At 42.3% G+C, this 27,558-nt stretch overlaps 1 protein-coding gene across 2 annotated transcripts in view; it reads left to right on the forward strand.

The window, feature by feature from the left end:
* Positions 1 to 27,558, forward strand: part of PALS1 (protein associated with LIN7 1, MAGUK p55 family member) — a 247,882-nt gene that overhangs the window by 173,249 nt on the left and 47,075 nt on the right. For both annotated transcript variants that reach the window (XM_077465006.1, XM_077465005.1), the window contains 3 exons: positions 965 to 1,036; positions 1,733 to 1,900; positions 15,865 to 16,067. In XM_077465006.1, coding sequence (XP_077321132.1) covers positions 965 to 1,036; positions 1,733 to 1,900; positions 15,865 to 16,067 — 443 coding nt within the window. The remainder of the gene's footprint in view (positions 1 to 964; positions 1,037 to 1,732; positions 1,901 to 15,864; positions 16,068 to 27,558) is intronic.

Genomic DNA, 27,558 nt, shown 5'->3' on the forward strand with positions numbered 1-27,558 from the left:
GTCTGGTTACAGCTACTGTAACAATGCCAAGGGTCACCTGATCTGGAAAGCTGCAAAATGAGCCCATTTTCGTTCTACAGGTATTGTAGAAGTTTGCTAGATGAAAAACATTCTTGAAAAAATGTAGAAACAGAATTTGTTTCTTTCAGAGAAGAGTTGTCTGTTTGAGAACCCTAGCAAAAAACTGAGGCCTGCTAAGAGTGGGAGGGATTTTACTAGGCTGTCCTTAGTTTTTGTCTTCCTGTGTCCAATATCCTGAAGATAGCAGCATAATACAGTATACCTGAATATTTCATGTCATGTCCCATAATGTACGATTTAATAAATATATTTACGTAAATACTTTTTTAACAATATTCTTTTGACCTGATAGTTTTTGTATACGTTGAAAACATGTATACCAACTTGCTTATTTTATCTCTCTTATCTTATCCCCATGTTGCTCTACCTGCCTGATTGTATCCCTATTAAATATTTTGCTGTAGTACATTTTAAATTAAAAGGTCAGCAGGAAGAGTTGATGCTCTGTTAGGATTATAGAAGGTAGACATAAGTCTTTACTACCAGAATCTATGAGAGAGAGAATAAGCTTTGGTGTAGTTATGCAAGTTGCTGGCATCTACAGAAAACTGAGCCTAACTCCAGCTTAAAAAATGTTTTTGGAAACGTTGGTAAGGTTTTGATCCTCCTGTAAATTTTTTACTTTTTTCCATATCTTCATCCATCAAGTTTTCCCTGCACTTCTTGCTCACTTCCATTAAAAAGGGGTCAGCATGATGGGAAATCTCTCCAGTGATGACACAGCAATAAAATCTTTCTATTTTAGTACAGTGGGGGAAAGCTAATCCTTTTGTTAGGTTTTATTATTTGTGCCTTTCTGTCCCAGTGACCCTTTTTCCTTTGTGCTCTTTGTCCTCATATCGCAAGTATTTGCCTTCCAAATTAAAACGTGTTGTTCTTGCAGGAAAATTGTGGTGTGCAAAGAAGAACAAAAAAAAGAGAAAAAAGGTGTTATACAATGCCAACAAAAATGATGGTAAGCTTGCAAGTATTTGAAAGTTTAATAATATTTTTTTCCAGTAGATGCCATTATTCTTGGAATAAATTGTCTTACTGGTAATTCCACTTTGTATTCACCGCAACCCACATCTGCCGATTTTGCGATCCATTCGCAGTCCCAGAGCCTGTGTATCAGAATACTGGCAATGGCAAGCTGAGATTTGTCAACTCAGTCCTGTGACCATGCTCACCAATGAGAAATCAGTTCCTTCTTCTGGGGCAGAAACATCGATTCTCATTCGGCTTCTAAATCAGACCAGTCGCCACTTGCCTTTGCCAGTATTTTCCTGAAGCGCTGCCTTCAGTTGTGTGTACAGATCAGTAAATCAGATGTGCACAACTCTGAACTTGGTAAATAGCATGAAAGTCCAGCAGCGTTCGGAGGAGTGTGGAGAATGTTTAAGCAACATTCTCATTTTTGGATGCAAAAGTGGAATTACCCTTCATTCAGTAAGATTCCTTCATCTGAATCCTCTGCAGAGATCACTCTTTAGCTAAATGTTAACACCCCTATTTACTGCATATTGACAGATTTGCTTATTGTCTGTGAGCCAGTGGTGTGTTATGCTTGATGATCATCCTATATTTTTATTTTACTTTGTTGTAATAAATGTGGAACAACATGAAAGAAACTTTTTGAAATTTGTTCTGGGATTCTTCTTTTCTCATCCAGATTACGATAATGAGGAGATCTTAACATATGAAGAAATGTCCCTTTACCACCAACCAGCGAACAGAAAGCGGCCCATAGTTCTTATAGGACCACAGAATTGTGGGCAAAATGAGCTGCGTTTGCGCTTGTTGAACAGTGAGGCTGATCGTTTTGGCACTGCTGTACCTCGTATGTATTCTTTTCATTTTTAATGGGTAATAATAGTTTACAAAAGCAGTTTAAGCAGAAACTGATAAGAACCTACATGAAAGCAATCCCATGCTCACTCATCCAGGGGCAGAGGAATTCAGAGTTTGTTGGGTTATACTGCCACTTTCAGGTTGAATGGACACTGGCAAACAAATTGAGCCAGGCCAGTATTACCCCTTACTCCCAGCATGCCTTAGGACTTGTCCACACAGGTGCACTTTTTCTGTGCTAAAACACACCTTTCAAGTTCAACAAAAACGTAATAAAAAGTTGGCCCCTTTAAAGCCTCTGTAACTGTTCACATCACTGCGATGCTGGTTTGCTGCATTTTAAAAAGTCCTGTATGCTGCATCTTTTGTGCCCTGTTTTGCACCTTTCATAATAGTCAATATAAACGTACCAAAAATGCACTAAGGTGCATTTTAAGTGTTCTTTTGAGTCGCATCATTTTTTTCTCTGGTGACCAGGTATAATTCACATGCAAAACATTGCATTAATTTTTTTAATTCAATGCATTAAAACACTTTAAAAACTTTAGTTTTTTAAAGGGTAGAAAAAAAGAATAGTCTACTGAAATGATTATGAAATTCTTTATTTTCTGGGTGTATGGATGCATCATTATCACGTTCTGGTTAGATGAATTGCTTACTTGCCATTGACGGACACTGGAAGTCTTTGACTTCAGGTTATACTTCCACGATTGGACACTGAAAAAAAAAAAAACTGTATGCCAGTGCAGAATAACCCCTTTTACCAGGATGCCTCAGTTTTGTCCTTTGATGCCCTCGCTTTGCCAAGAAAAAGTCAAACTTAACGGCTAGGTAATCTTCTTCGATCATGGTTCCTGTTAAATCGCTGCTGAGCTGGTCTTATTATGCTGTTTTCCTGAATGCATGTTTTTTTCAGTTTACGTTTTGGAGGCCCTTCCCAGATCCTGCTGGACTGGACAATTGAGAAGCTAGTTTGACCTTTTGGGCACAGGGCTGTTGTGCATGTGGTTCTATCTATACCTAAGTTTAAAGTGCTCTCCAAGTCTAGAGCTATGGCGCAGCCCCAGATAAGACACTGTAGCTGAAGACTCACTTTGTGAGTAGGCTGTGCAAAACCAGCATCGGGAGTTCCTTGTCCAGTCCTTTTTTCTCCTCAGCCCAGTAAGAGGCTACTGGTATTGTCTTTGGTTTAGGAGTGACTTGACACAAGGAATGCGACAGCGGTAGCCCATGTCCTGCATATGTCTGTGTGTGGTGGCTCTTGAAGCACTGACACCAGCTGGAGTCCACTCCTTATGAATCGCCCTCAGATTTTTGAATGGCCCTTGCTTCACAATCCTTTCCTCCCTGTTGCTTGTGCCCTTTTTATTTTCTACCACACTTTTTCATTCCACTCAACTTTCCATTAATATGCTTGGATATAGCACTCTGTGAATAGCCAGCTTATTTAGCAATCGCCTCCTGTGACTTACCTTCTTCAACTGTCAAGTCAGCAGTCTGATTGTGTAACCTACTAAACCAGACTGAGAGACTATTTAAAGGCTCAGGAAACCTTTACAGGTGCTTTGAGTTAATATAGAGTGCGACACCATGAGTCTACAATATTGAATTTTTTCTAAATATTCTAATCTTCTGAGATACTGAGTTTTGGGTTTTCACTAACTGTAAGCCATAATCCTCAAAAGTAATGCTTGAAAATATCACTCTGTGTGTAATTAATTTATATAATATGACTTTCACTTTTTGAATTGAATTACTGAAAAAATAACTTTTTTATGATGTGCTAATTTTTATGTACCTGTATATATCAGAAGAACTATGCGCATCAAAGCAATATGGTTTAGAAAAGGGCAATCAGGAAGTGTGTGTGTATGGCCAGAGTGGGGTGACTGCATGTAGAAACACGTGGCAGATGTCTGTTGCTGGGTTTAGATGGACGAAGGTGACAGTTGATGTCTGGCATATGCTTGTGGATGGCACTCCTTGATTATCCATTTCCGAACCACTGTTGAGGCTCATTTAGGGTCCCAAACACCGCCAGCCCTCTGTTGACAAATTATCCTTTATGGGGACCATAAAAACCCTATACAGTAGTTTGCCTTTGAAGACCGCTATCAGCCTTCAACACATCTGCCCCAGCAGAATAACCATAAGTCTTACCCTGGGGGAAGACTAGCTCCTCCTGAGAGGCCAAAATAAGTTCATATCATTCAGTGCTGATCCTGACCTCCCTGGGGCCCTAAGCAAAATTCGGCTAAGGGGCCCTCTACCTCACCTGTGATGCCATGAGCTATGTAAACCATTTGCCATTACCACACAGCCACACCTGACACTTCAGTGCTCCCAATAAAATCCTCCCTCCTTTAACCTTTTCATGACTAAGCCTATTTCTGATATTTGGTGTTTACAAGTTAAAATCCGTTTTTTTGTGCTAGGGAATTACTTAGAACCCCCAAACATTATATATTTTAGCAGAGAATCTAGAATATTTTATTTCACATGGTATTTGTGCAGCGGTGTTTTAAACGCAACTTTTTGGAAAAAAGGGACGCTTTCATGAATTTCAAAAAAAGAAACCATAAAGTTAGCCCAATTTTTTTGTATAATGTGAAATATGCCACGCTTTATAATTGCACGTGGAATGGCGACAAACTACGGTACCTAAAAATCTCCATAGGCGATGCTTAGAGAAGGTCTAGTGCTAGAATTAATGCTCTTGCTCTGACGATTGCGGTGATACCTCATGTGTGATTTGAGCACCTTTAACATATGCGGGCGTGTCTTCTGTATGCGTTTTCTTTGCTGTGCAAGCTCGCAGGGACGGGGGTGCTTTAAAAAAAAAAAAATCTTATTTATTTTTATATAATTAAATTGTGTTTAAAAAATAAAGTTTTGATCACTTTTATTGCTGTCGCAAGGAATGTAAACATCCCTTGTGACAGTAATAGGTGGTGACAGGTACTCTTTATGGAGGGATCGGGGGACTAAAAGACCTCCAATCCCTCCTTTGCACGTTAAAGTATTCAGATCACCCTTTTCTGCGATTCTGAATACTGTATATTTTTTTTTTTTAAACCGGCGCCATTGGCACCTGAGTAAACGGGAAGTGACGTTGTGATGTCGCTTCCGTGTTTACAATCAGGAGACGGGAACAAAGCAGTTTCCGGCTTCGTGCCAATGTGTCCCTAACCACCAGAAGTGGCGGACTAAGGATCGGGTTTCTTGTGGAATGGGAGGCCCGTTTAGAGCGGTGGGAGGAGGGACGTCTTTTAGCCGCATCGGTTGTTATCCCTGGAAAGCCAATCGCCCGCTCTAAACAACGGTACCAGGATGATGCCTGCAGCTGCGGGCATCATCCCAGTGTAACCTCCGAAAGCCCAGCGGGTGGCTGAGTGACAGGGGCCCCACCCGCCTCCATCGGGGGCCCGCCCGGGGGAGGGGAAGATGACGGAGAGGCCATCTGGGATTGCTGTTGGGGGTCGTCCAAGCAGATTGGAGCTCCAGGAGCAGAGCCGATCCACCTTGTGCCCCCCCCCCCCCCCCTCAGCAGTGGGAGGGACCTATGCAGCTTGCGTAGTGAGCGTATATGGTGGATCCGCTCTGATATCGTTGCTCCTGAGCCTCAACTTACAAAGGCAAAGTCTGGACACAAATCCTGGACTGCCAAGTCTCCCAAACCCTCAGACAAGTCTGTACTTTTCAAAGAGGAGGGGGGGCAGCTGTTAACCTTTGTGGACATTTAAATAACCAACATCTCAGGTGTGCTAGAGGTAGTTGCCAGTGGCTACAATCTAGAATTTAATTATCTGATCCCTGTCAATGTGGTACTGTAGTTACAAGGGTCCTACTCCATCCTGGTCATAGTACTCAAGGCCCTTTCATTCAGGCCCTACAATTCTGTTCTAGCCTCCCTTTATCAAGAAGAGTGTTTGACCTCTGTGGACATCAAGGATGTGAACCTGCATGTCCTTATCTTTCCAGCACATCAGTGATTCCTACGCTTTAGTGATTTATGCTAGAGTGGATGTCTATATATTCCTACGCTTTTGCTTTATGTCTCCTGCACTTCCAGTTTGTGCCCCTGCAACTTGGCCTATTTAACCAAGGTGTTGGCTGCTGTACTAGCCTTACTAGACTATCTCCTGTTGAGGGAACAGACACCACAGGTGCTAGCGAACAACATAGCCTTGACTGTCCAGACTTTGCATAGGTTCACGAGGGGTTCTCAACCTTTTAGAATTTAATATCTGGAACTGACCCATTGCTTGGAATATCCGGGCCAGAGTTTTTTCTTCACCGGGAGAAACGTCAAGCTCTCTGATCTTGGACTCTATAGTCCAGGAGTTTCCCAACTCTTGGCTTCTACAAGAGTGTTTTTAAACTGGTTGTAGCCTCCTTCGAGACTGGTCAACTTCAGAACCCAACAGCGCAAAATTCTGTTATTTGTAATGCTGCTCTAGAGTGGGAGAGGCCCCTCATCAATCAACATGCTGTAACATTGAGCAGTCTGGCTGCCCCTGCTATTTTGGACATTTCAGTTGGACAGTGCAATGGAGGTGTCCTACATCAACCAGAAGGCAGAAACCAGAAGTCCCTTATGGAAAACAAGGTAGAATGAATCCTGCCCTGGGCAGAACGTCGTTTTTCCAGCCTTGTCCACTGTGTATATCCCAGGCATAGATGATTGTCAGGCAGGCTTTCCTCAGCCTGGGGAAGGAACTCTATACCTGAAGATGTCTGGACCTGTGTCACAGGTTGGGGATGCTTGCTGTGGATCTCCTGGCTTCTAGGTTCACTGACAAACAGGAAAGGTTTCTCTCCAAGGACAGGGATCCCCTAGCAGAAGCAGTGAATGCTCTGGGGGATCATTTTTCCCCTAAACACCACCTTCAAATTTTCTTAAAGATTGAGAGGTGTGGCTTTGCAGTGAATCTCACATTTCTGGACTGATACAGACGAATGCCTTACTTTGACCTGAGTACTCTCCTTGAAGATTTTCCATATCTTCAAAGCCCACTGATCTTCTGTCTCAAGGATTGTTTTACCTTGCTGCTTACAGGTTATTGGCATTGCTGTTAAAGCCTGTGTTCTGAGAGACGAAGACAGGTCTCCATCAGTGACTCCCACAATGCTAAAAGCTAGGAAGTCTACTAACAGGTATATCGCCACACATGGAAAGCATACTTTGCTTCCTGCCAATAAATTTTCCATAGTATGAATCCTGGCCTTTTTACACCCGAGATTGGATGCCAGTATTTGGCCCATAACAACATCAAGTTCAGATCTTGGCATTTGCTATCTTGTTTTAGAGACCACTGGCGTCCTACTCTGTGATTAAAATCTTTGTGCAAAGTACCTCACACGTGGCCCCCTGTGGCATAGGCTCTGAATTTGCTTTTCTAGGCATGCCAAAGACTGCTGTTTGACCCGATCAAGGGAATTTTCTCCTGACACGTTCACACAATGTTTTTTCTGCTTGCCATCACCTCTGTGTGTTAAGTGTCTGAGCTGTTGACATTACCCTATAAAGAGTCCTTTCCGGCCTTACACAGCGAAAAAGTGGTAGTGAAGGCCAGAACTTCCTTAGTGAAGTAGTTTTTCGCCTTTCACCGGGACATTTTTTATCCATCCCACTGTCCTGCTTCAGTTTATCGGTAGGGGATCTCCTTCCATTGCTAAGATCTGGTTTGTATAGTGCAGAATTTCCTCACAGCCACTGGTCCTTCAGGCAAAGCATACTTTGCCTGAAGGACCTTTGAGCTGCAAGCAGTCTCCATTTCTATTTTTGTGTGGACATGTTGGAGTTTTGTTGCTGTTGCCCACCTCTCAGACTGCTTTTGGATGTCCTGACAGTCTCTGAATTCTTGTGTATCACAATAAAATAGAAAATTGTGTTTTTGTATTTGCTGCAAAATCCGTTTCTTGGCAGGTCATTGAGGGGCATAAGTTACATAGGTTGAAAAAAGTCCATCCAGTTCAACCAATTAAAAAAAAAAATGTTTTTAAAAAGAAATCATACAATCTCATATACACAATCCTTTTACCCACAGTTGAGCCAGAGGAAGGCGAAAAACCCCAGCAAAGCATAATCCAATTTGCTACAACATGGGAAAAAAATTCCTTCCTGATCCCCCGAGAGGCAATTGGATATACCCTGGATCAACTTTACCTATACAGTGCCTTGCGAAAGTATTCAGCCCCCTTGAACTTTTCAACCTTTTGCCACATTTCAGGGTTCAAACATAAAGATATAAAATTTAAATTTTTTGTGAAGAATCACCAACAAGTGGGACACAATTGTGAAGTGGAACGAAATCGATTGGATAATTTAAACTTTTTTAACTAATAAAAAAAATGAAAAGTGGGGCGTGCAAAATTATGCGGCCCCCTTGCGTTAATACTTTGTAGAGCCACCTTTTGCTGCGATTACAGCTGCAAGTCACTTGGGGTATGTCTCTCTCAGTTTTGCACATCGAGAGACTGAAATTCTTGCCCATTCTTCCTTGCAAAACAGCTTGAGCTCAGTGAGGTTGGATGGAGAGCGTTTGTGAACAGCAGTTTTCAGCTCTTTCCACAGATTCTCGATTGGATTCAGGTCTGGACTTTGACTTGGCCATTCTAACACCTGGATACGTTTATTTGTGAACCATTCCTTTGTAGATTTTGCTGTATGTTTGGGATCATTGTCTTGTTGGAAGATAAATCTCCGCCCCAGTTTCAGGTCTTTTGCAGACTCCCAACAGGTTTTCATCCAGAATGGTCCTGTATTTGGCTGCATCCATCTTCCCTGTCCCTGCTGAAGAAAAGCAGGCCCAAACCACGATGCTGCCACCACCATGTTTAACAGTGGGGATGGTGTGTTGAGGGTGATGAGCTGTGTTGCTTTTACACCAAACATATTGTTTTGCATTGTGGGCAAAAAGTTCGATTTTGGTTTCATCTGACCAGAGCACGTTCTTCCACATGTTTGGTGTGTCTCCCAGGTGGCTTGTGGCAAACTTTAGATGAGACTTTTTATGGATATCTTTGAGAAATTGCTTTCTTCTTGCCACTCTTCCATAAAGGCCAGATTTGTGCAGTGTACGACTGATTGTTGTCCTATGGACAGACTCTCCCACCTCAGCTGTAGTTCTCTGCAGTTCATCCAGAGTGATCATGGGCCTCTTGGCTGCATCTCTGATCAGTCTTCTCCTTATCTGAGCTGAAAGTTTAGAGGGACGGCCAGGTCTTGGTAGATTTGCAGTGGTCTGATACTCCTTCCATTTCAAAATGATCACTTGCACAGTGCTCCTTGGGATGTTTAAAGCTTGGGAAATCTTTTTGTATCCAAATCCGGCTTTAAACTTCTCCACAACAGTATTACGGACCTGCCTGGTGTGTACCTTGGTCTTCATGATGCTCTCTGCACTTTCAACAGAACCCTGAGACTATCACAGAGCAGGTGCAGTTATACAGAGACTTAATTACACACAGGTGGATTCTATTTATCACCATCAGTCATTTAGGACAACATTGGATCATTCAGAGATCCTCGCTGAACTTCTGGAGTGAGTTTGCTGCACTGAAAGTAAAGGGACCGAATAATTTTGCACGCACCACTTTTCAGTTTTTTTATTTGCTAACAAAGTTTAAAATATCCAATAGATTTCGTTCCACTTCACAATTGTGTCCCACTTGTTGGTGATTCTTCACAAAAAAATTAAATTTTTTTTATCTTTATGTTTGAAACCTGAAATGTGGCAAAAGGTTGAAAAGTTTAAGGGGGCCGAATACTTTTGCAAGGCACTGTAGCGGACACTGTGCAAAGGATCTTAACCACTTCAGCCCTGGAAGAATTTACCCCTTTCCTGACCAGAGCACTTTTTGCAGTTATATTATGTACATTTGGGAAAGTATCAAGGCATTTTTTTTTATCTACTGAACTGGCCAGAACCACCTTTGGAGGGAGCCTATTCCACATTTTCACAGCTTTTACTGTGAAGAAACCTTTCCGTATTTGGAGATTAAATCTCCTTTCCTCTAGACCTATGGAGTGCTCCCTTTTCCTCTGTGATGACCTTAAAGTGAATCACTCAACACCAAGTTCACTATATGGACCCCTTATGTATTTGTACATGTTGCTCATATCCCCCTTAATCTCCTCTTCTTGAGAGAATAAACTAAGTTCCTTTCTTTCCTCATAGCTAAGGGGTTCAACCACTGTTTATGATCATAGTCTTGGTTTTGCTTTTCTCACAAAAATGAGGCATGCTAGGGGTAGGAGGGGTTATACTGTGCCAGCCCACCATTTATGTTTGTTAGTGTCTAACCCTCCTGTGGGTGGCAGTATAACCCAACTGTCTGAAATAGTCTGTCCCTCAAACCCCAAGAAATTAATTTTACAGTAAGTACAAAAATCATATTATCTTTCTTCTCCTACTGATATTGCTAGTCCTAACTTGTCTTACCTTCTCCTGAAAATCTTATTTACCAGGCTGTAATGCAGATCCAATGGCTACAGTATCTGACTTAGAACAAGTTTTCATATTTGGAGTTTTGACTTTACTGGATGCATACTTGTTCCAGGTCAATGACTCTGTAGCAAGTGAAGGAGGAAGTCTATGTGACCTTTATGGAAATTGCATGTTTAATCAAAGTAGTGGCACTCACCTTTTTAGTATTCTCAGACACTTCAATAAAGTGTACCTGTGCTAATACATTTTGCGTGGTATTGACAAAAGCTGGCTATACACATAAAATGATGTTTAAAGCAGAGCCAAAAGGGAAGCTTTGCTTGTCTGGCCACCTCCACTTCCACATTTGGCACCTTTTGGGGGGGGGGGGAGCGAGTAACTGATTTTGAAAGGTACCTGCTCCCACTTACGGTTTAGTTTGCTGCGACATAGTGTGTCTAATACTTAAAAATAATTACCCAGTTATAATTAGAAATACTGGAATATCTAGATAATTGAGTATATTGACAACGGCAGAATATCTCGGCAATGGGGTTAACCTCCAACTCCTTGTTCAGCCCTCCAGGGGCCAGAGTGTGTAAAGTAAAGATCCAGTAGGTCACCCTGGGACAGAGTCTCTGGAATCTCTCAGCCTCAGAGTCGGAGAGCAATGGACTCTATAACCCAAACTCTCAGACCCTCTGTGTCCTGATGGTGGTGTGTAAGAAAATGTCTCAGGACACTGGTCTTTTCTCACCCTTTTTCAATGAACCTTCTGTGATCCCCAAACCGGGCCCTCACAGCATGTATGGTGCGACCCACATAGAGGGCAGAACAGGCAGTAGAGCAAGTATAGAATTTCTTGATGCCATATGTTCTATGTGAAGTATCCTTGAAGTTTTTTTGCCGCTGTTGGAAATTAGGAATGGGCTACGGTGTCTTCGGGATCCCACCTGCCCAATCCCGCCCGGAAGCCGACGCTGCACATGGCTAATCACCGGCAGAGAGACATTTTCCAGTCTGCAGCTGCACAGATTGGAAAATGTCTCACTGCCGGTGATTAGCTAGTGCAGTGTCGGCTTCCTGGTGGGATCTGGCAGGTGGAATCTCGAAGACGCCCGAGCCCATCTCTATTGGACAAACTTACACATTTTACACTGAAACATACCCATGAGATTATAGAATGAGGCTAAAGAGTGAGAAGAGGTGGGCTTTAGTTGTTGGATTTTGCTAGGGGCAGCTATGTTTTTGATATGCGCTCTCCTAAATCTCACAAAAATTAGTACACCCCTCACATTTTTGTTAATATTTTATTATATCTTTTCATGTGGCAACACTGAAAAATGACACTTTGCTACAGTGTAAAGTAGTGCGTGTACAGCTTGTATAACAGTGTAAATTTGCTGTCCCCTCAAAAACACTCAACACACAGCCATTAACCCCTTCAGCCTTGGAGGAATTGGTTTCTTAACGACCAGAGCACTTTTTACAATTTGGCACTGCGCTGCTTTAACTGGTAATTGCGCGGTCATGAAATTTGCGTCCTTTTTTCCCACAAATATAGCTTTCTTTTGATGGTATTTGATTACCTCTGTGTTTGTTTTTTGCGATATAAACGGAAAAAGACTGAAAATTATAAAAATATTTTCTACTTTTTGTTATACATTTTTTTTTATTAAACTCAATTTAAGTCATGTTAGGCCACAAGTCTTTGGTAAAAATGTCAATAAGCGTATATTTGTTGGTTTGCACAAAAGTTATAGTGTCTACAGACCCACACCCACCCACAGACCCACACACCCACCCACATAATGGGGTAAGTTGGGGGGTTTTGTGCTATCTGGACATTTCAGGACATCCATAACTGATTTGGTAGTGAGTAAAATCACAATTTTACGCCTTTAGAAAGCCTGAAGGCGGTACTTGGTTTTTGGGGTCCTGTACGTGGCTAGGCTCCCAAAAGGTCCCACACATGTGGTATCCCCATACATAGGAGAAGCAGCAGAATGTATTTTGGGGTATGTATTCCACATATAACCATGCTATTTAGTGACCGCTTTGTGCAAAAAAAAGTGTAATTTTCTCGAAACTTGTGACAAAATATAAAATAATCCATGGACTCAACATGCCTATCAGCAAATAGCTTGGGGTCATTCGAGGGGTTTTGAACTGTCCTGGCATTTTATGCACAACATTTAGAAGCTTATGTCACACATCACCCACTCTTCTAATCCCTGAAGACAAAGCCCTTTCTGACACTTTTTTGTTTTTTTGCAAGAAAATTACTTTAAACCCCCAAACATTATACTTTTTTTTTTTAAAGCAAAGGCCCTACAGATTAAAATGGTTGGGTGTTAAAAAAAAAATTTCACACAGTATTTGCGCAGCGATTTTTCAAACACAATTTTTTGGGAAAAACAAATTTTTTTCATTTTAATGCACTATATTGTCCAAATGTTTGAACTAAAAAAAGATGATCTTATGCCAAGTACATGGATACCAAACACGTCATGCTTTAAAATTGCACACCAACGTGCAGAGGCGACAAACTACATACATTTTTAAAAGCCTTTACAGGTTACCATTTTAGATTTACAGAGCAGTTCTACTGCTAAAATGACTGCCCTCAATCTGACCTTTGCAGTGATACCTCACATGCATGGTGCAATTGCTGTTTACATATGACACCAGACCGACGCTTGCGTTTGCCTTTGTGCATGAGCATGGGGGGACACGGGTGCTCTTCTTTTTTTTTTATTATTATTTATTTTGCTTTATTTTATTTTTAAACTGTTCCTTTTCATTTTTTTTTCTTTTTTTTTAATTATCTCGGGGAATGTAAATATTCCCTATGATAAGGTAGTGACAGGAGAGCCCGAGAAAACCATGGAAGACGGTGGGACGGTCCCACTGCCTATAAAAGCAGTCTAGAGGATAATTAGCCCCTAGGATTGCTTTTATATGAAAGCCAACCGCTGTCTGAAAATAATACCAAAAGATACCTAAACCTGCAGGTATAACCACTCAAAGTCCAGCAACATACCAGAATGTTGCTGGTCCTTGTTGGGCATACATTGTAATGTTCTTTTTTTTCATGCAGCTTGTGGGCTGAACGAAAAAAGCTTGATCTGTGGATATGCCCACCATTAGAATACCACCCTTCATCCACCCACTTCTAATGATGGGCATACATGCACCATTTTTTACATTTTTATTTTTTTTTTTAACTGTGGTGGTGAAATCCCCTCCAACAGCGCTGGAGTCACGGCTTTAACTATTGTGGGAGCAAACGATGTTGCTGTCAAGGTAAATAAATTTGTGCTGTAGCTCAATGGCGTACCTGCTAAGCAAATGATGGTTAACAATAAAACAAAGTAACATTACAGTATAACAGTAAGACTTACCATACCTGCAAAGCAAATACAATAAAACATAGTAAAAATAAAACATTGCAATCTGTGCCTAAACCCCCCCCCGGTTGTTAGGAGCAAATAGCTCCTCCACCCCAGCCCCCATGCTTCGGCATATATGCTCCTTTTTTATTTATTTTTTTATAACTGTGGTGGTGAAATCACCTCCAACAGCACTGGAGTCACGGCTTTATGTATCATGGGAGCAAACGCTGTTGCTGTCAAGATAAACCCATGTTGCAGCTGAATGGCGTACCTGCTAAGCAAATGATGGTTCACAATAAAACAAACATTACAGTATAACATACAATACTTGCAAAGCAAATACAATAAAACAGAGAGAGAACAATAGATATAGAGAAATAGTGAGCGGACAGTAGAGAGCAATAGAGAGAAGAGAAATACAACTATTTTTGGATTTTTTATTTTAGATTTATTTTGTTTGTTTTTTCATTTTTGACTTTTAAAAAAACTGTAAACTGAACGTTGCAGATGTACTCACTTTTGTTGCCCGCGGTTTAGACATTAATGGCTGTGTGCTGAGTTATTTTGAGGGGACGCAAATTTACACTGTTTATACAAGCTGTACACTCACTACTTTACATTATAGCAAAGTGTAATTTCTTCAGTGTTGTCACATGAAAACATATAATAAAATATTTATAAAAATGTGAGGATTGTACTCACTTTTGTGAGATACTGTATATAATTCTAGGTCTCTCATTCAATACTGGGCCCAGTTTGGGGTCCTGCAGCAAGATGTCCCAATGTTGTTTGATATTTTCCATGTGTTTATGCCTAAAGTGGTACTGTGTGATAAATTTAACTTCTAAAGAAGCCATCGTGTATTTCTGGCCAGCTCTAGGAAGAATAGACTTGCAGTTGAGGGTGGCTTGATGGACTAGCTTGGTGTCATAGCCTTTTTCAGAGAATTTGTTCAAGATGGCACAAAGGAGGCTACCATGGCTGTGCCATGCCACCTAGAGGTTATAACCCCCCAGGACTAGAAATAAGTGTCCCCAGGCAAAAGCGTGTGCCATCCAAGATAAACTGGGCCTGTCTGTGGTGAAGGTGGGGGTCTTCAGCTAAGAAAAGTCCAACTGCAGTGAGCCCCACCTCATGGGTAATTGAAGTGTAAAGAGATGTTACATCAAGGGAAAGCCAGGTGTAATAGTTATCGCAAGAATTTTGGGACAAGGTATCCAATAGCTGTAAGGAATCTTGTATGTAGGAGGGTAGTGTTTGGACTATGGACTGGAGAAAGGAGTCCACGTATTGGGAGAGACCACTGGTCAGGCTCTCCATGTCTGCGACATGCGGTCTCCCGGGAGAGGGGGGTGGGGCACAAACGAGGTCTTTGTGCATTTTTAGGAAGCTGGTAAAAGGGCGGGTGCTTATACAGTTCGTTAATTAAGAAGTGGTATTCTCCTAGATCAGGGGTCTCCAAACTATGGCCCTCCAGTTGTTCAGTGTCAGGAATTATAATTCCCATCTCTCCTAGTCATGTCTGTGAATGTCAGCGTTTTACAATGCCTCATGGGACATGTAGTTCTGCAACAGCTGGAGGGGCTGTAATTTGGAGATCCCTGCCATAGATCAATGACCTTATCCCAATATGCCGATTTAATAATGTCTTCACTTTTAATTTTATACTTTTCAAGAGGATTCCTCTGGCTGCACTGCAGGGGGATCAGTTCTATTTGCGCCCCCCCTGCTGCCTGGGACTCCTGTGCGACCCTTTCCCCTGCAGTGCTGCTGTTTTCCCTCCTCAATTCTCCCACCGGCAGCTGCTGAGGGCACACAGGATGGTGGGAAGGGAAGGGGCCTTGATGAGTGAATACAGTGAGCCATCTGTATGGATGGCTTATGGTGGGGGTGCAGATATTGCCTCTGTGCCGCTATTCATTTGAATGGGTCTTGTTTGACAGGGATTTAATTTCTGGCATGGCTGCATAGCATCGCGAGCGTTGCAATTCATCAAATATATAATCTTTACATTTTTGGAGGAGGAGGGCCTTGTCAGGTAAATAGTATGGGGCTTGTTACTGTACATAGACTATGATTTGGTTTAAATTCACTTGATGGTTTACTTCTGTGCTTTGTTTTGGCAGATACTTCTCGAAGTCGGAGAGATAATGAAGTGGCAAGTCGTGATTATCACTTTGTTTCAAGACAAACATTTGAAGCTGATATCATGGCTGGCAAATTCATTGAGCATGGGGAATTTGAGAAAAACCTATATGGCACCAGTGTTGATTCAGTGAGACAAGTTATTAATTCTGGAAAGATTTGCCTTTTGAGTCTTAGTACACAGGTAAGTGGGATTGTTCTTATAGTAGAAATAGTGACCTGAACTCTGCAAAATGTACTTCTTTCATTAAAAAAATTACCCTGATTAATGATATTGAATTTGTTAAAGCACTGTTTACCATAAACAATTGGCATGTTTTTTTTTTTTTTTTATTCAAACAAGGATTGGTCTTTTATTGAAAAAATATGGATTACAAGCATAAAAGAACAATATATCAGCACAAAGTAGTTGTACATGCATTGTCAGAGGTAGACAAGGCGACTTCCAATACAAAACCATACAAAGGGAACCACAAATGTTCGCCAAAGCAAAATTAAAATATACAGTGCCTTGCAAAAGTATTCACCCCCTTGGCTTTTTACCTATTTTTTTACATTACAGCCTTTAGTTCAATGTTTTTTTTTTTTTATCTGAATTATATGTGATGGCTCAGAACACAATAGTCTGTTGGTGAAGTAAAAATAGAAAAATATAGCTAAAACTATTTTTCAGAAATGAAAAACTGATAATTGGCATGTGCGTATGTATTCATCCTCTTTGTTACAAAGCCCATAAAAAGCTCTAGTGCAACCAATTACCTTCAGAAGTCACATAATTAGTGAAATGATGTCCACATGTGTGCAATCTAAGTGTCCCATGATCTCTCATTACATATACACACTTTTTTGAAAGGCGCCAGAAGCTGCAAAATCTAAGCAAGAGGCACCACTATTCACTGCCATGAAGACCAAGGAACTCTCCAAGCAAATAAGGTAAGTTGTTGAGACTTACAAGTCAGGGTTAGGTTATAAAAAAAAAAAAAAATCCAAATCTTTGATCCCTAGGAGCATCATCAAATCTATCATAACCAAATGGAAAGAACATGGCACAACAGCAAACCTGCCAAGAGATGGCCTCACACCAAAACTGGGCAAGGAGGGTATTAATCAGAGGCAGCACTAAGACCTAAGGTAACCCTGGAAGAGTTGCAGAGACTGGAGTATCTGTACATAGGACGACAATAAGCCGTACACTCCATAGAGTTGGTCTTTATGGCAGAGTGGCCAGAAGAAAGCCATTACTTTCAGCAAAAAAACAAAATGGCACGTTTTGAGTTTGCGAAAAGGCATGTGGGAGACAATCAAAATGTATGGAGGAAGATGCGCTGGTCTGATGAGACTAAAAATTTTACTTTTTGGTCATCAAAGAAAAGGCTATGTCTGGTGCAAACCCATCACATCACCTAAAAAAGCCCAGAGAACCATGCTGTAGGGATGTTTTTCAGCAGTCGAGACTGGGAAACTGGTCAGGGTTGAGGGAAAGATGGATGGTGCTACATACAAGGATATTCTTGAGCAAAACCTGTACCACTCGGTGTGTGATTTGAGGCTAGGACGCAGGTTCACCTTCCAGCAGGACAATGGACTCATGCACACTGCTAAAGCAACACTTGAGTGGTTTAAGGGGAAACATTTAAATGTGTTGGAATGGCCTAATCAAAGCCTAGACCTCAATCCAATAGAAAATCTGTGGTCAGACTTAGATTGCTGTTCACAAGCGCAAACCATCCAACCTGAAGGAGCCGAAGCAGTTTTGCAAGGAGGAATGGGCAAAAATCCCAGTGGTAAGATGTGGCAAGCTCAGAGACATATCCAAAGCGACTTGAAGCTCTGATAGCGGCAAAAGCGGCCCTACAAAGTATTGACTTTAGGTTGGGGAATAGTTATGCACATTGAATTTTTCTGTTATTTTGTCCTATTTGCTTCACAATAAAAAAAAAACATCTTCAAAGTTGTGGGCATGTAATGTAAATTAAATGATTCAAATCCTCAAACAATCCATGTTAATTGTGAGTTGTGAGGCAACAAATCATGAAAAATTCCAAGGGGGTGGATACTTTGGCAATGCACTGTAAATACATTTATAATAAACATCGTTGCCAGATCTTTTTTATGACAATTTCTGTTCAATGTGTACAAAGATCACACCGTTTTAATGGTAGATTCCCGTGTGTGTGTGTGTGTGTGTGTGTGTGTGTGTGTGTGTGTGTGTGTGTGTGGTCACTTTATAAAGAATTTCCTTCTTTGCATAATACAATAAGTAAGAAACCAGTAACTTGGCATATCTAGGTCTCTGTTTATCATCTTGTATTCCCAGAAGAGCCAGCTCTGGGGATATAGGGAGGGACAACTGCAGTCGTATATGAACAAGGTCAAAGACCTCCTTCCAAAACGGAGCCACCCTGGGACATGTCCAAAACATATAAAAGAATGTGCCAATAGAGGAATGACATCTGGTACATTCAGAGGGCCCAGTTTGGTAAATTTGATGCTATCTATGGGGTGTGTAATACACGCACACGGTTCATAAATTTAACCTGAATCATCTTATCTTTTAGCGGAGATGGCTAATTTACAGTTATTTTCAAAACAGGAATAGCCGCACTGCACTTTCCCCATAAATTTACCATCTTAGGGGACTCCACACACAAGAGAGTCAAGTATAACATTGAAAGAGGTTTAGAGAGCTGCTCCTGTGCAAGTAGGTCTTCCACCAGATCAGTCTCCAAAATTGAGGAGTCGGGGAACTGTGATCGAGCTGCATGATGCAATTGGTAGTAACAGAATTGCATCCATCAAGGTAACCCATACCTTACAGGTCCGAAAAAGGACAACAGAGTACCACCTGGCATAACATCTTGTAGAATTCTAACACCCTAACGTGCCCAAACCTGAGGATAAGGAATCATTCTAAAGTGTGTCAAGGTGGTATTACCCCACAAGGGATTATAGGGAAACCACTTCCTAGCCACAGTCCAGGCCCTGAGGGTAATTATAGTAGGAATAGGGAGAGTGACATAAGCCCCCTATGTACACCAAATTAGCCAGCTCAGTAAGAGAGACCAAAATGGCAGCCTCAAGACAGATTGCAGCATTCGCTCTCAACCTCGTATAACACCACCTAACTGTGACCAGGATTGCTGTCCAGTAATATATCTTGAGATCGGGTAGAGCTAGGCCCCCATACTGAACTGGCAACTAAAGTGTAGATTTTGCCAAACAAGTGTTAGTACCATGCCATAGAAAAGGTTGGCTTCCCAGGAAAAAATCCCACCTACCCAGGCAGGACAATTCCTAATAATATAATTCAATTTCAGAAGAAATATAATTTTAAGGATGTTTTTGCGGCCCATGAGATTTAGAGGCAGAGTTGACCATATAATACACTTTTCCTTCAGTTTCTGCCAAACAGTGTAGAGAGTAAAACAATAGACTCAGCTTGGGGGGCCATGGCGCATGCGGCTCCACCACATATGCACTGTAGCCTTTATCTGGGTGCACGAAGATTTGTGTTGTACAGGAATACAGGCACGCCTGTTCGTCAGGACCACGCATATGTGTGCACATGCATAGAACGCTTCGCGCACACCCAGCTTATTTTAAACTGTGTAGACCAAGCATGTGGTGCTTCCAGAAGGCAGCTGTGGGACACAGAGCAGGCTCTGAACAGATACTTGCAGTGGTTCATTCTTTCCTTACCTGGGTCACGTGAGTCACCGGGTGTTGCTTGGCAGGCTAAAGGTGCTTAGCAGGGTTGTTGCATAGGGGCTTGGTGAGCCCAATTAAAGAGTCTCCCTTCTGAGGTGTTTTAATACTACACCCAAGTACTCTTTGTGGCTATTAAATGTCTTCCAAAAAGAAGAGTGGGACTAACACCACAGGGAAGGGCACACCTATGTCATCAGTAGTTCCTGATGAACCTAGTCGTATCCCTGGGGAGCCTCCTAGTCTGGAGCAGGGATGGTTTGTGGATGGGGAGGAGCTTAAAGCTCAGGATTGGGTGGAGTGCCTGGCAGATGAGCCTGCTTCCAAGCACTCTGGACAAGAAGATAAGATTGCCTCTCTGTCGCAGAGGCTTTTGATCCGGACTCCCCTTGGTCTTCTTTGGGATCCTCTGAGGCCTCTTCAGATCGATAGAATTTCCTTCTACACCCCCTGTTGGAACAGGCGGTGTACGCTGATTGGGAACATCCTGACAGGACTTTTGTTCCTCCTAAGAGTTTTTTTTCCTTTTATATCCCATGAGTGAAAGGTTTTTAAAAAATGGAGCATGCCAGCAGTATATGCAGCAGTCTCTTCCTTAAATAAGAACTTAACTTGTCCAGTAGACAATGCACAGGGCTTGAAAGACCCTGTTGACAAGAAATTGGAGTCCTTATGCTCTGGTCAGGAAGGGGGTATCCTCTTCCTGGGCTGAAGTGTTTAAGAGGTATGGTCTCCAGAGAGAGATATCATTTTGCCCCTCTAGAAATCATTAGTAAGACCTCATCTGGAATATGCAGTTCAGTATTGGGCACCCATTATCAAAAAGGATATAGGGGAACTGGAGAAAGTGCAGAGAAGGGCAACCAAACTGATAAAAGGCATGAAGAAGCTCAGCCATGAGGAAAGATTAGAGGAACTGAAATATTCCCTCTTGAGAAGATGAGATTAAGGGGGGGATAAGATCAACATGTACAAATGTATAAGGGGTCCACATAGTGAAATTGAATTCACTTTAAGGTCAACACAGAGGACAAGGGGGCACTCTTGAAGATTTCATCTCCAAATACGCAAAGGTTTCTTCACAGTAAGAGCTATAAAAATGTGTAATAGGCTCTCTCCAGAGGTGGTACTGGCCAGTAGATTGCTTTAAGAAAGGCCTGGATTCTTTCCTAAAGGTACATAATATACCTCCGCAGTTGTGAGCCGGGCTCTCATCTTGTCTAGAGCTTGCCAGATGAGGCCATTACCAAGCTGTACAGCATTGATCTTGCTAGTCAGCAGGTTGTGGCAGGAGGTAATAGCCACCATGACCTCTGGAATGCCCGGTGGTGGAGAAGCAGCCGCCATATTGAAATGGCGTGGTGGAAGGGCCACCACCAGAGACACAGGGCCTGGTGGAGTAGCCGCACACAGAGGAAACCGGAGTTTCTTATCCTTTTTGACTCCAGAGGCTTTAGTAGGCATGCAGGGTAAAGCTGACTGCACCCAGAGGCAAGGGATCACCCCGAGGAGAAAATACGGATTACAGGTCCAGCAGAGCTCCAGAAAGCACGTCCACTCAGTTGGCCGTCTTGGACACACCCCCATGTTTTTTATTTTTTACTAAAATATTTGTTTTATGTTGGATATCTTGGTGTTGCAAATTTCCCGTGGTCTCTTTGTAACACCTTCCTATCTACATGCATGTGCTACAGTGATGGCTGTGTGGCATTTCTCAGGGAAGCAACAACAGTTGACCATGACTGCGTAATGTGCCTTGAAATGATCAGTTGTGGTCTGTATTAAAAGCCTATGTGATTAGACAGTAGAGGAGCACAGTTGTCGTCCTATAACATGAAGAAAGACCTTCAACGCAAGATCACCTGTTATTTTGGCTAGGTTTACACTGCTGCAATCAGATTTTGGTCTCGCTTTCAGTGAAATTTAGTGCTTTTCCAAAATTGCACCATGCTGTGTTGCATTGATGTGAATGGATACCATTGAAGATGTGATTTCCATTGTCATGCGATTCTGCCCGACTGGTAATGCATTTTTATAGCACTGATCGCTGTAAAAATGCCAATGGTCCCAAAAATGTGTCAAAATTGTCTGACGTGTCTGCCATAATGTCGCAGTACCAATAAAAATCGCAGATTAATAATAAAAAATAATAAAAATGGTATGAAACTATGCCCTATTTTGTAGATGCTATAACTTAGACACAAACCAATCAATATACGCTTATTGCAAAATTTTTTATTTTTATATATATATATATATATATATTTTTGGGGGATATTTATAACAAAAAATAATGCTTTTCTTTTCAAAATTAATGCCTTTTTTTTGTTTATAGCGCAAAAAATAAAAACCGCAGAGGTGATCAAGTACCACCAAAAGAAAACTCTATTTGTGGGGAAAAAAAGGACATCAATTTTGTTTGGGTGCAATGTTGCACGACTGCGCAATTGTCAGTTAAAGTGATGCAGTGGAGACTTGCAAAAAGTGCTCTGGTCAGGAAGGGGGTAAAATCTTCCAGGGCTGAAGCGGTTAAAATACGTTTGTCATAACTACATCAGTATCACCAGCAAAGCAGCTTCATCATTATCCCTTTAATGAAGATGAGAATGTGTGCTGCATTTCTACATTTCATCGATTGCCATATCACGAATGTTAATTGTAGATTATGACCGGTAGTTTACAAGACAAAACTCTTCCCAGTAGTTCTTTGATTCCGAGCATGCTGTGGTAGTGAGGTACCCCAGCAGTATTTGGACAGAGGATTCTCAACCAGGCAGGTTGAGGGGCTTCAGTTTATTTGCTTATTTGGGAGAAAACTGGCTTTTCAGTTTCCTCATTGTTCACCAAAATCCGTTTTGGGATCTAGAGCCTGGGGATTTCGTAGCGATCCGGGTGGGATGAAATCCTCAGTCCTGTGTCCTGGGTTTGAGATCCACCAGCATACTGACTGGTCAGGTGTGTGCTGGGCTATTTGTAGACACCTGACCATGGCTCTGGGCTCCACCCTCCCGAGTCGTCCAGGCAAGCAAGGGAGAAGTGTGCATGTCTGCACAGGTCGGTCTGTCAGAGCAGACCGAGGGTCCAAGCTTGTGGGCTGAAAAAGGAAGCTGGAAAAGAGTGCTGAGGTACTGGGTGTACAGGAACTCTGTTATAGAGCCGAAAGGGCTGAAGCATAAGTCTGAGCAGTAGTGCTGCTAAAGAGCCAGGTGGCTTGGTATTTTTGGTTTTACTTACATTGTTGCTTTGGAAAGCTGAAACCCCTGTGTGGGCAACTCTTCTGTTATCAGACTTTTCTTTCTTTACTAAAAGTGGACCTACAAGCCCTTAAAACTGCATATCTGGCGTGGACTCAGCTCACTCGTGAGCTCTACCCTTAAGCTAAAACAACCCCTGGTGTTACAATGCGTATTTGTACTTTTGACTTTTGTGTGACGATATCTGTACTGACCATCCGAAAATCCGATGTTGAGTTCACATCCAACAAAAATTTTAAAACTTGCACATTCAGCTTTTGTCTGAAAATCCGCAGATGGCTCATCTTCAGACTTTTCCCTTCTGATGTTCATACCGTGTGTACAAGGCCTTAGTCTATCCTGTCATATGCCTAGAACATGTGATCAGAAAATTGGACGAAAACACCACTTTCTGATTAAGGCCGCGTACACACGGGCGGATTGTCTGTCCAACTTAGTCCGCTGAACCGTGTTTCAGCGGACAATCCGCTCGTGTGTGGGCTTCAGCGGACTTTTTCAGCGGACAATCTGACGAACAAAGTCTTACGGAATTTCCGTAAGACAGTCCGTTCAAACTTGGTTTTGTCCGTCCAAACTTGGTTTCAGCGGACAGTCCGCTCGTGTGTAGGCAAGTTGGACGGACTAAGTATGGCGCATGCTCAGAAAGGATTTACACGGCCGAAGGTTGCATTGCAGTGTATAGGACGTAGTCTTTCTAGTCCCGTCGTACGTGCTGTACACGTCATCGCGCACGCTTTCAGCGGACTGTCTGCTCATCGTGTGTGGTCAAGTCCGTTCATGCAAATTTTGAACGGACTGTCTGTCGGATTGTCTGACGAACTTAGTTGGGCAGACAATCCGCCCGTGTGTCCGCGGCCTTAGACAGTCCATGCAAAATTATCCGAAGGGACAAACCCAAACGTTTTTCTCGTACAATCCCAGAACGTACGATTTTTGTTTAACCACTTGCCTACTGGGCACTTAAACACCCCTCCTGTCCAGACCAATTTTCAGCTTTCGGTGCTCTCACATTTTGAATGACAAGTACTCAGTCATGTAACACTGTACCCAAATGAAATTTTTATCCTTTTTTTCCCCACAAATAGAGCTTTCTTTTGGTGGTATTTGATCACCTCTGTGGTTTTTTATTTTTTTGCGATATAAATGAAAAAATACCGAAAATTTTGAAAAAAAAAAGCATTTTTCTTTGTTTCTGTGATAGTTTTTCAAATTATTAATTTTTCTTCAGAAATTTTGGCCACAATTTATACTGCTACATAGCTTTGGTAAAAATAACCCAAATGAGTGGATATTATTTGGTCTTTGTGAAAGTTAGAGAGTCCACAAGCTGTGGTGCGAAACGCACAAAATTGATCACATCTGATGTACTGGTGGTCTATCTTATTTCTTGTGACCCAAACAAGCCAGGAAAGTACAAATACCCCCCAAATGACCCCTTTTTTTGAAAGTAGACATTCCAGTGTATTTAGTAAGAGGCATAGTGAGCTTTTTGATGTAATTTTTCCCCACAATTCTTTGCAAAATGAAGATATTTTATTTTAATTTTTTTCCACAAAATTGTCATTGTAATAGGTTATTTCTCTCACGTGGCATGTGTATACCACAAATAATGCCCCAAAATAAATTCTGCTACTCCTCCTGAGTATTACGATACCACATGTGTGGGACTTTTCCACAGCCTGACCACATAGAGAGGCCCAACATGCAGGGAGCACCGTCACATGTTCTAAGAGCATAAATTACACATCTAACTTGTTGACTACCTATTACACTTTTGAAGGCCCTGGAGCACCAGGACAATGACACGTGACACCAACATGGCACTGATGACAGGTAGCACTAATACGTGGCACTGATGACACATGACACTGACAGATGGCACTAATACGTGGCACTGATGACAGATGGCACTAATACGTGGCACTGATGACAGATGGCACTAATACGTGGCACTGATGACAGGTGGCACTGATGACAGGTGGCACTGATGACAGGTGGCACTGATACGTGGCACTGATACGTGGCACTGATACGTGGCACTGATGACACGTGGCACTGATACCTGGCACTGATACCTGGCACTGATACCTGGCACTGGGGACAGGTGGCAGTGGGGACAGATGGGCACTTAATTTTTTTTACACTAGCCACTGTGAGATCTCACAGCGGTTCATGTCTCCCTTCTCACACGCTGTCTATATATATATATATATATATATATATATATATATATATATATATATATATATATATATAATATATGGTCCTGCACACAGCTGCCGCCCTGTAGCAGTAAAATTGCTATAGTAAGGGTATGGAATTAAAATTCACAGAGGTCTGGTCAGTAAAATTTTTGTTTCAGGAGACCGAGTCTCCTATTTGGTAGGAACCAGATCTTTCACCAGGTCTCCCCTTTACACCACAGCGCCCCTTTTTTACATTGCAGGAACTCAATCTTTACATCACAGCAATCCCCTTTACAATACAGACCTCCTTTATATTACAGCACTCACTTTTACATCACAGCACCCCCCTTTACGATACAGACCCTTTTTACATTACAGCACCCCCTTCACAGCCCCCCCTTTCTAGCATACCAGTCCCTTCACAGCTCCTCCTTCACAGCCCCCCTTCATAGCCTCCCACTTGTATACAAGTCCCCTTCACAGCCCCCCCCCTTTCTTGTATACTAGTCCCTTGACAGCCCCCCCCCCCCCCCCTTGTATACCAGTAACCTTCACAGCTCGCCCTTTCTTTTATGCCAGTGCCCTTCACAGCCCTCCCCTTTCTTGTATACTAGTCCCTTGACGGCCCCCCTTGTATACCACTCACCTTCACAGCTCCCCCTTTTATGCCAGTGCCCTTCACACCCCCCCCCCCCCCACTTTCTTGTATTCCAGAGTCCCCTTTGCAGCCCACCCGCCACTTTCTTGTTAACCAGTTTGTTTCACATAGCTTGTCTAAAACATTTCCAATACTACCTTGCACTGTGATTGGTGGGCGGGGGTGTGGTGCATCTAGACAGGGGTGGGTGATTGGGTTTCCCTGTTGGGGTACAGGCGATTGGTTACTGGGACTGCCCCGTGTCGGCCTAGGGGGGTTGGGCAGGACCATCGTGCCGTGCCTTCTATCTGCCAGCAACAACAGCAGTGGAAGGTTGTTATCGATGAGAGAGGACACCAATGCTGCTGTCCAGCAGAGCCGCAGTCCGGATAGGACTGTCATTCGGTCCGGGTTCGGACCGCGATCTGCCATTTAGTGACACCTGTGCTATAGTGTGGTCAGCAAGTGGTTAACTTGTGATGCTAGGAGAGACATTGAAGGGAATATAAGCTTTGCAAGCCAGAGTAGGATTGTAATAAAATGGAAAAGGAGAAATGTCCAAAAGATATGTAAATTAAAACCGTGTATAATGTGGCCTATGTCACAAGAACACTATTAAAGTGGTTGTAAACCCTTACAAACCACTTTGACCTACAGGTAAGCCTAGATTAAGGCTTACCTGTAGGTCCAAGAAATATCTCCTAAACCTATACGGTTTAGGAGATATTTACCTGAAGACAGCCACCGCTGTCTACGGCGCATGTGCCATAGACAGCGGTGCGCAGGCGCACTGGGCAAGCCCCAGACCGTGGCGATATGCCGCGAGTGTCGGCTCCCGTGCGCATGCGCGGGAGTGACATCATCACTGCTCCGGCGAATCACAGCGCCGGAGCAGCGAGACCCACCAAGAAGATGGACGCTCGGAACTACAGGGGACAGCGGTGACTTCGCTGGCTCCTGTGTCAGGTAAGTGACACATAATGGACTACTATGCGATGCATAGTAGTCCATTATGCTTTACCTTTGCAGGGAGACAAAGAGGAAGTAAACCCATTAGGGTTTACTTCCTCTTTAAGGAATTCTACTTCTTCCTGACTTGTATGTAAAGCCCCACCCAGCCTGGAGCAGGTTCCTCTACGGTTTCATATGAACAGGAGGCGAGGGTCCTCTGCATAGTTTGCAGCTTTGATCCATAGGCTTCTCAGGTGTTCAGAAATGGATTTAAGTATCAGAGTGTATGTATGTCCAGCCAAGTCTTTTTTTCATTCATTTTGCATGTCGTTTGGGGGGTGTGTGTTGGAAGGATATGTCACTATTATGTATTTACTTTAGAAATATTTTCTCTAACTTAATGTCACAGTAACAATGGTTTCACTTTTACCTCCCCCCTACTCCACTAAGTAAAACCTTTTTTATTTCTGTTTGTGGTGGTGGTGCAGATTTTCTACCACTTTGGTGGGACTGTTGTAACCAATATAGTAAATGAGGAAACATCTCTCTAATAGAGTCCTGATTAACATAAAAAACAAAACAAAAAAAAACTCCAAGATGCTTGTACTTTTGTAGAGTTGTTAGTTTGGTCACTTTCATCAAAATTATGTTTGCAATAATTCAGGTTTTATAAATTTTTGATTAGGTAGGAAAAGATTTCTCAAACAATGAAAGCTAGTTTAAATGTGATAGTGTATGAAATAAAATGTGAATTGCATTTTCTTGCAGAGTGGGAATTTTTGCATGTATGATACGGTTAATATTCCAGATTCCTTTTGTAAAGTTAAATGCCTTTTAATTAAACCTGAATTATCCCTGGTCAACCCACAGACTGAACGAAGTATAAGTTTGTATTATAAGCAGGATGTTTATTATGAAAGTCAGAGATTTTGTCTCCCACTT

This window comes from Lithobates pipiens, unplaced genomic scaffold, assembly GCF_037356315.1.
Source record: "Lithobates pipiens isolate NorthernLeopardFrog02 unplaced genomic scaffold, aLitPip1_a1.2 Scaffold_30, whole genome shotgun sequence".
Lineage (NCBI taxonomy): Eukaryota > Metazoa > Chordata > Amphibia > Anura > Ranidae > Lithobates > Lithobates pipiens.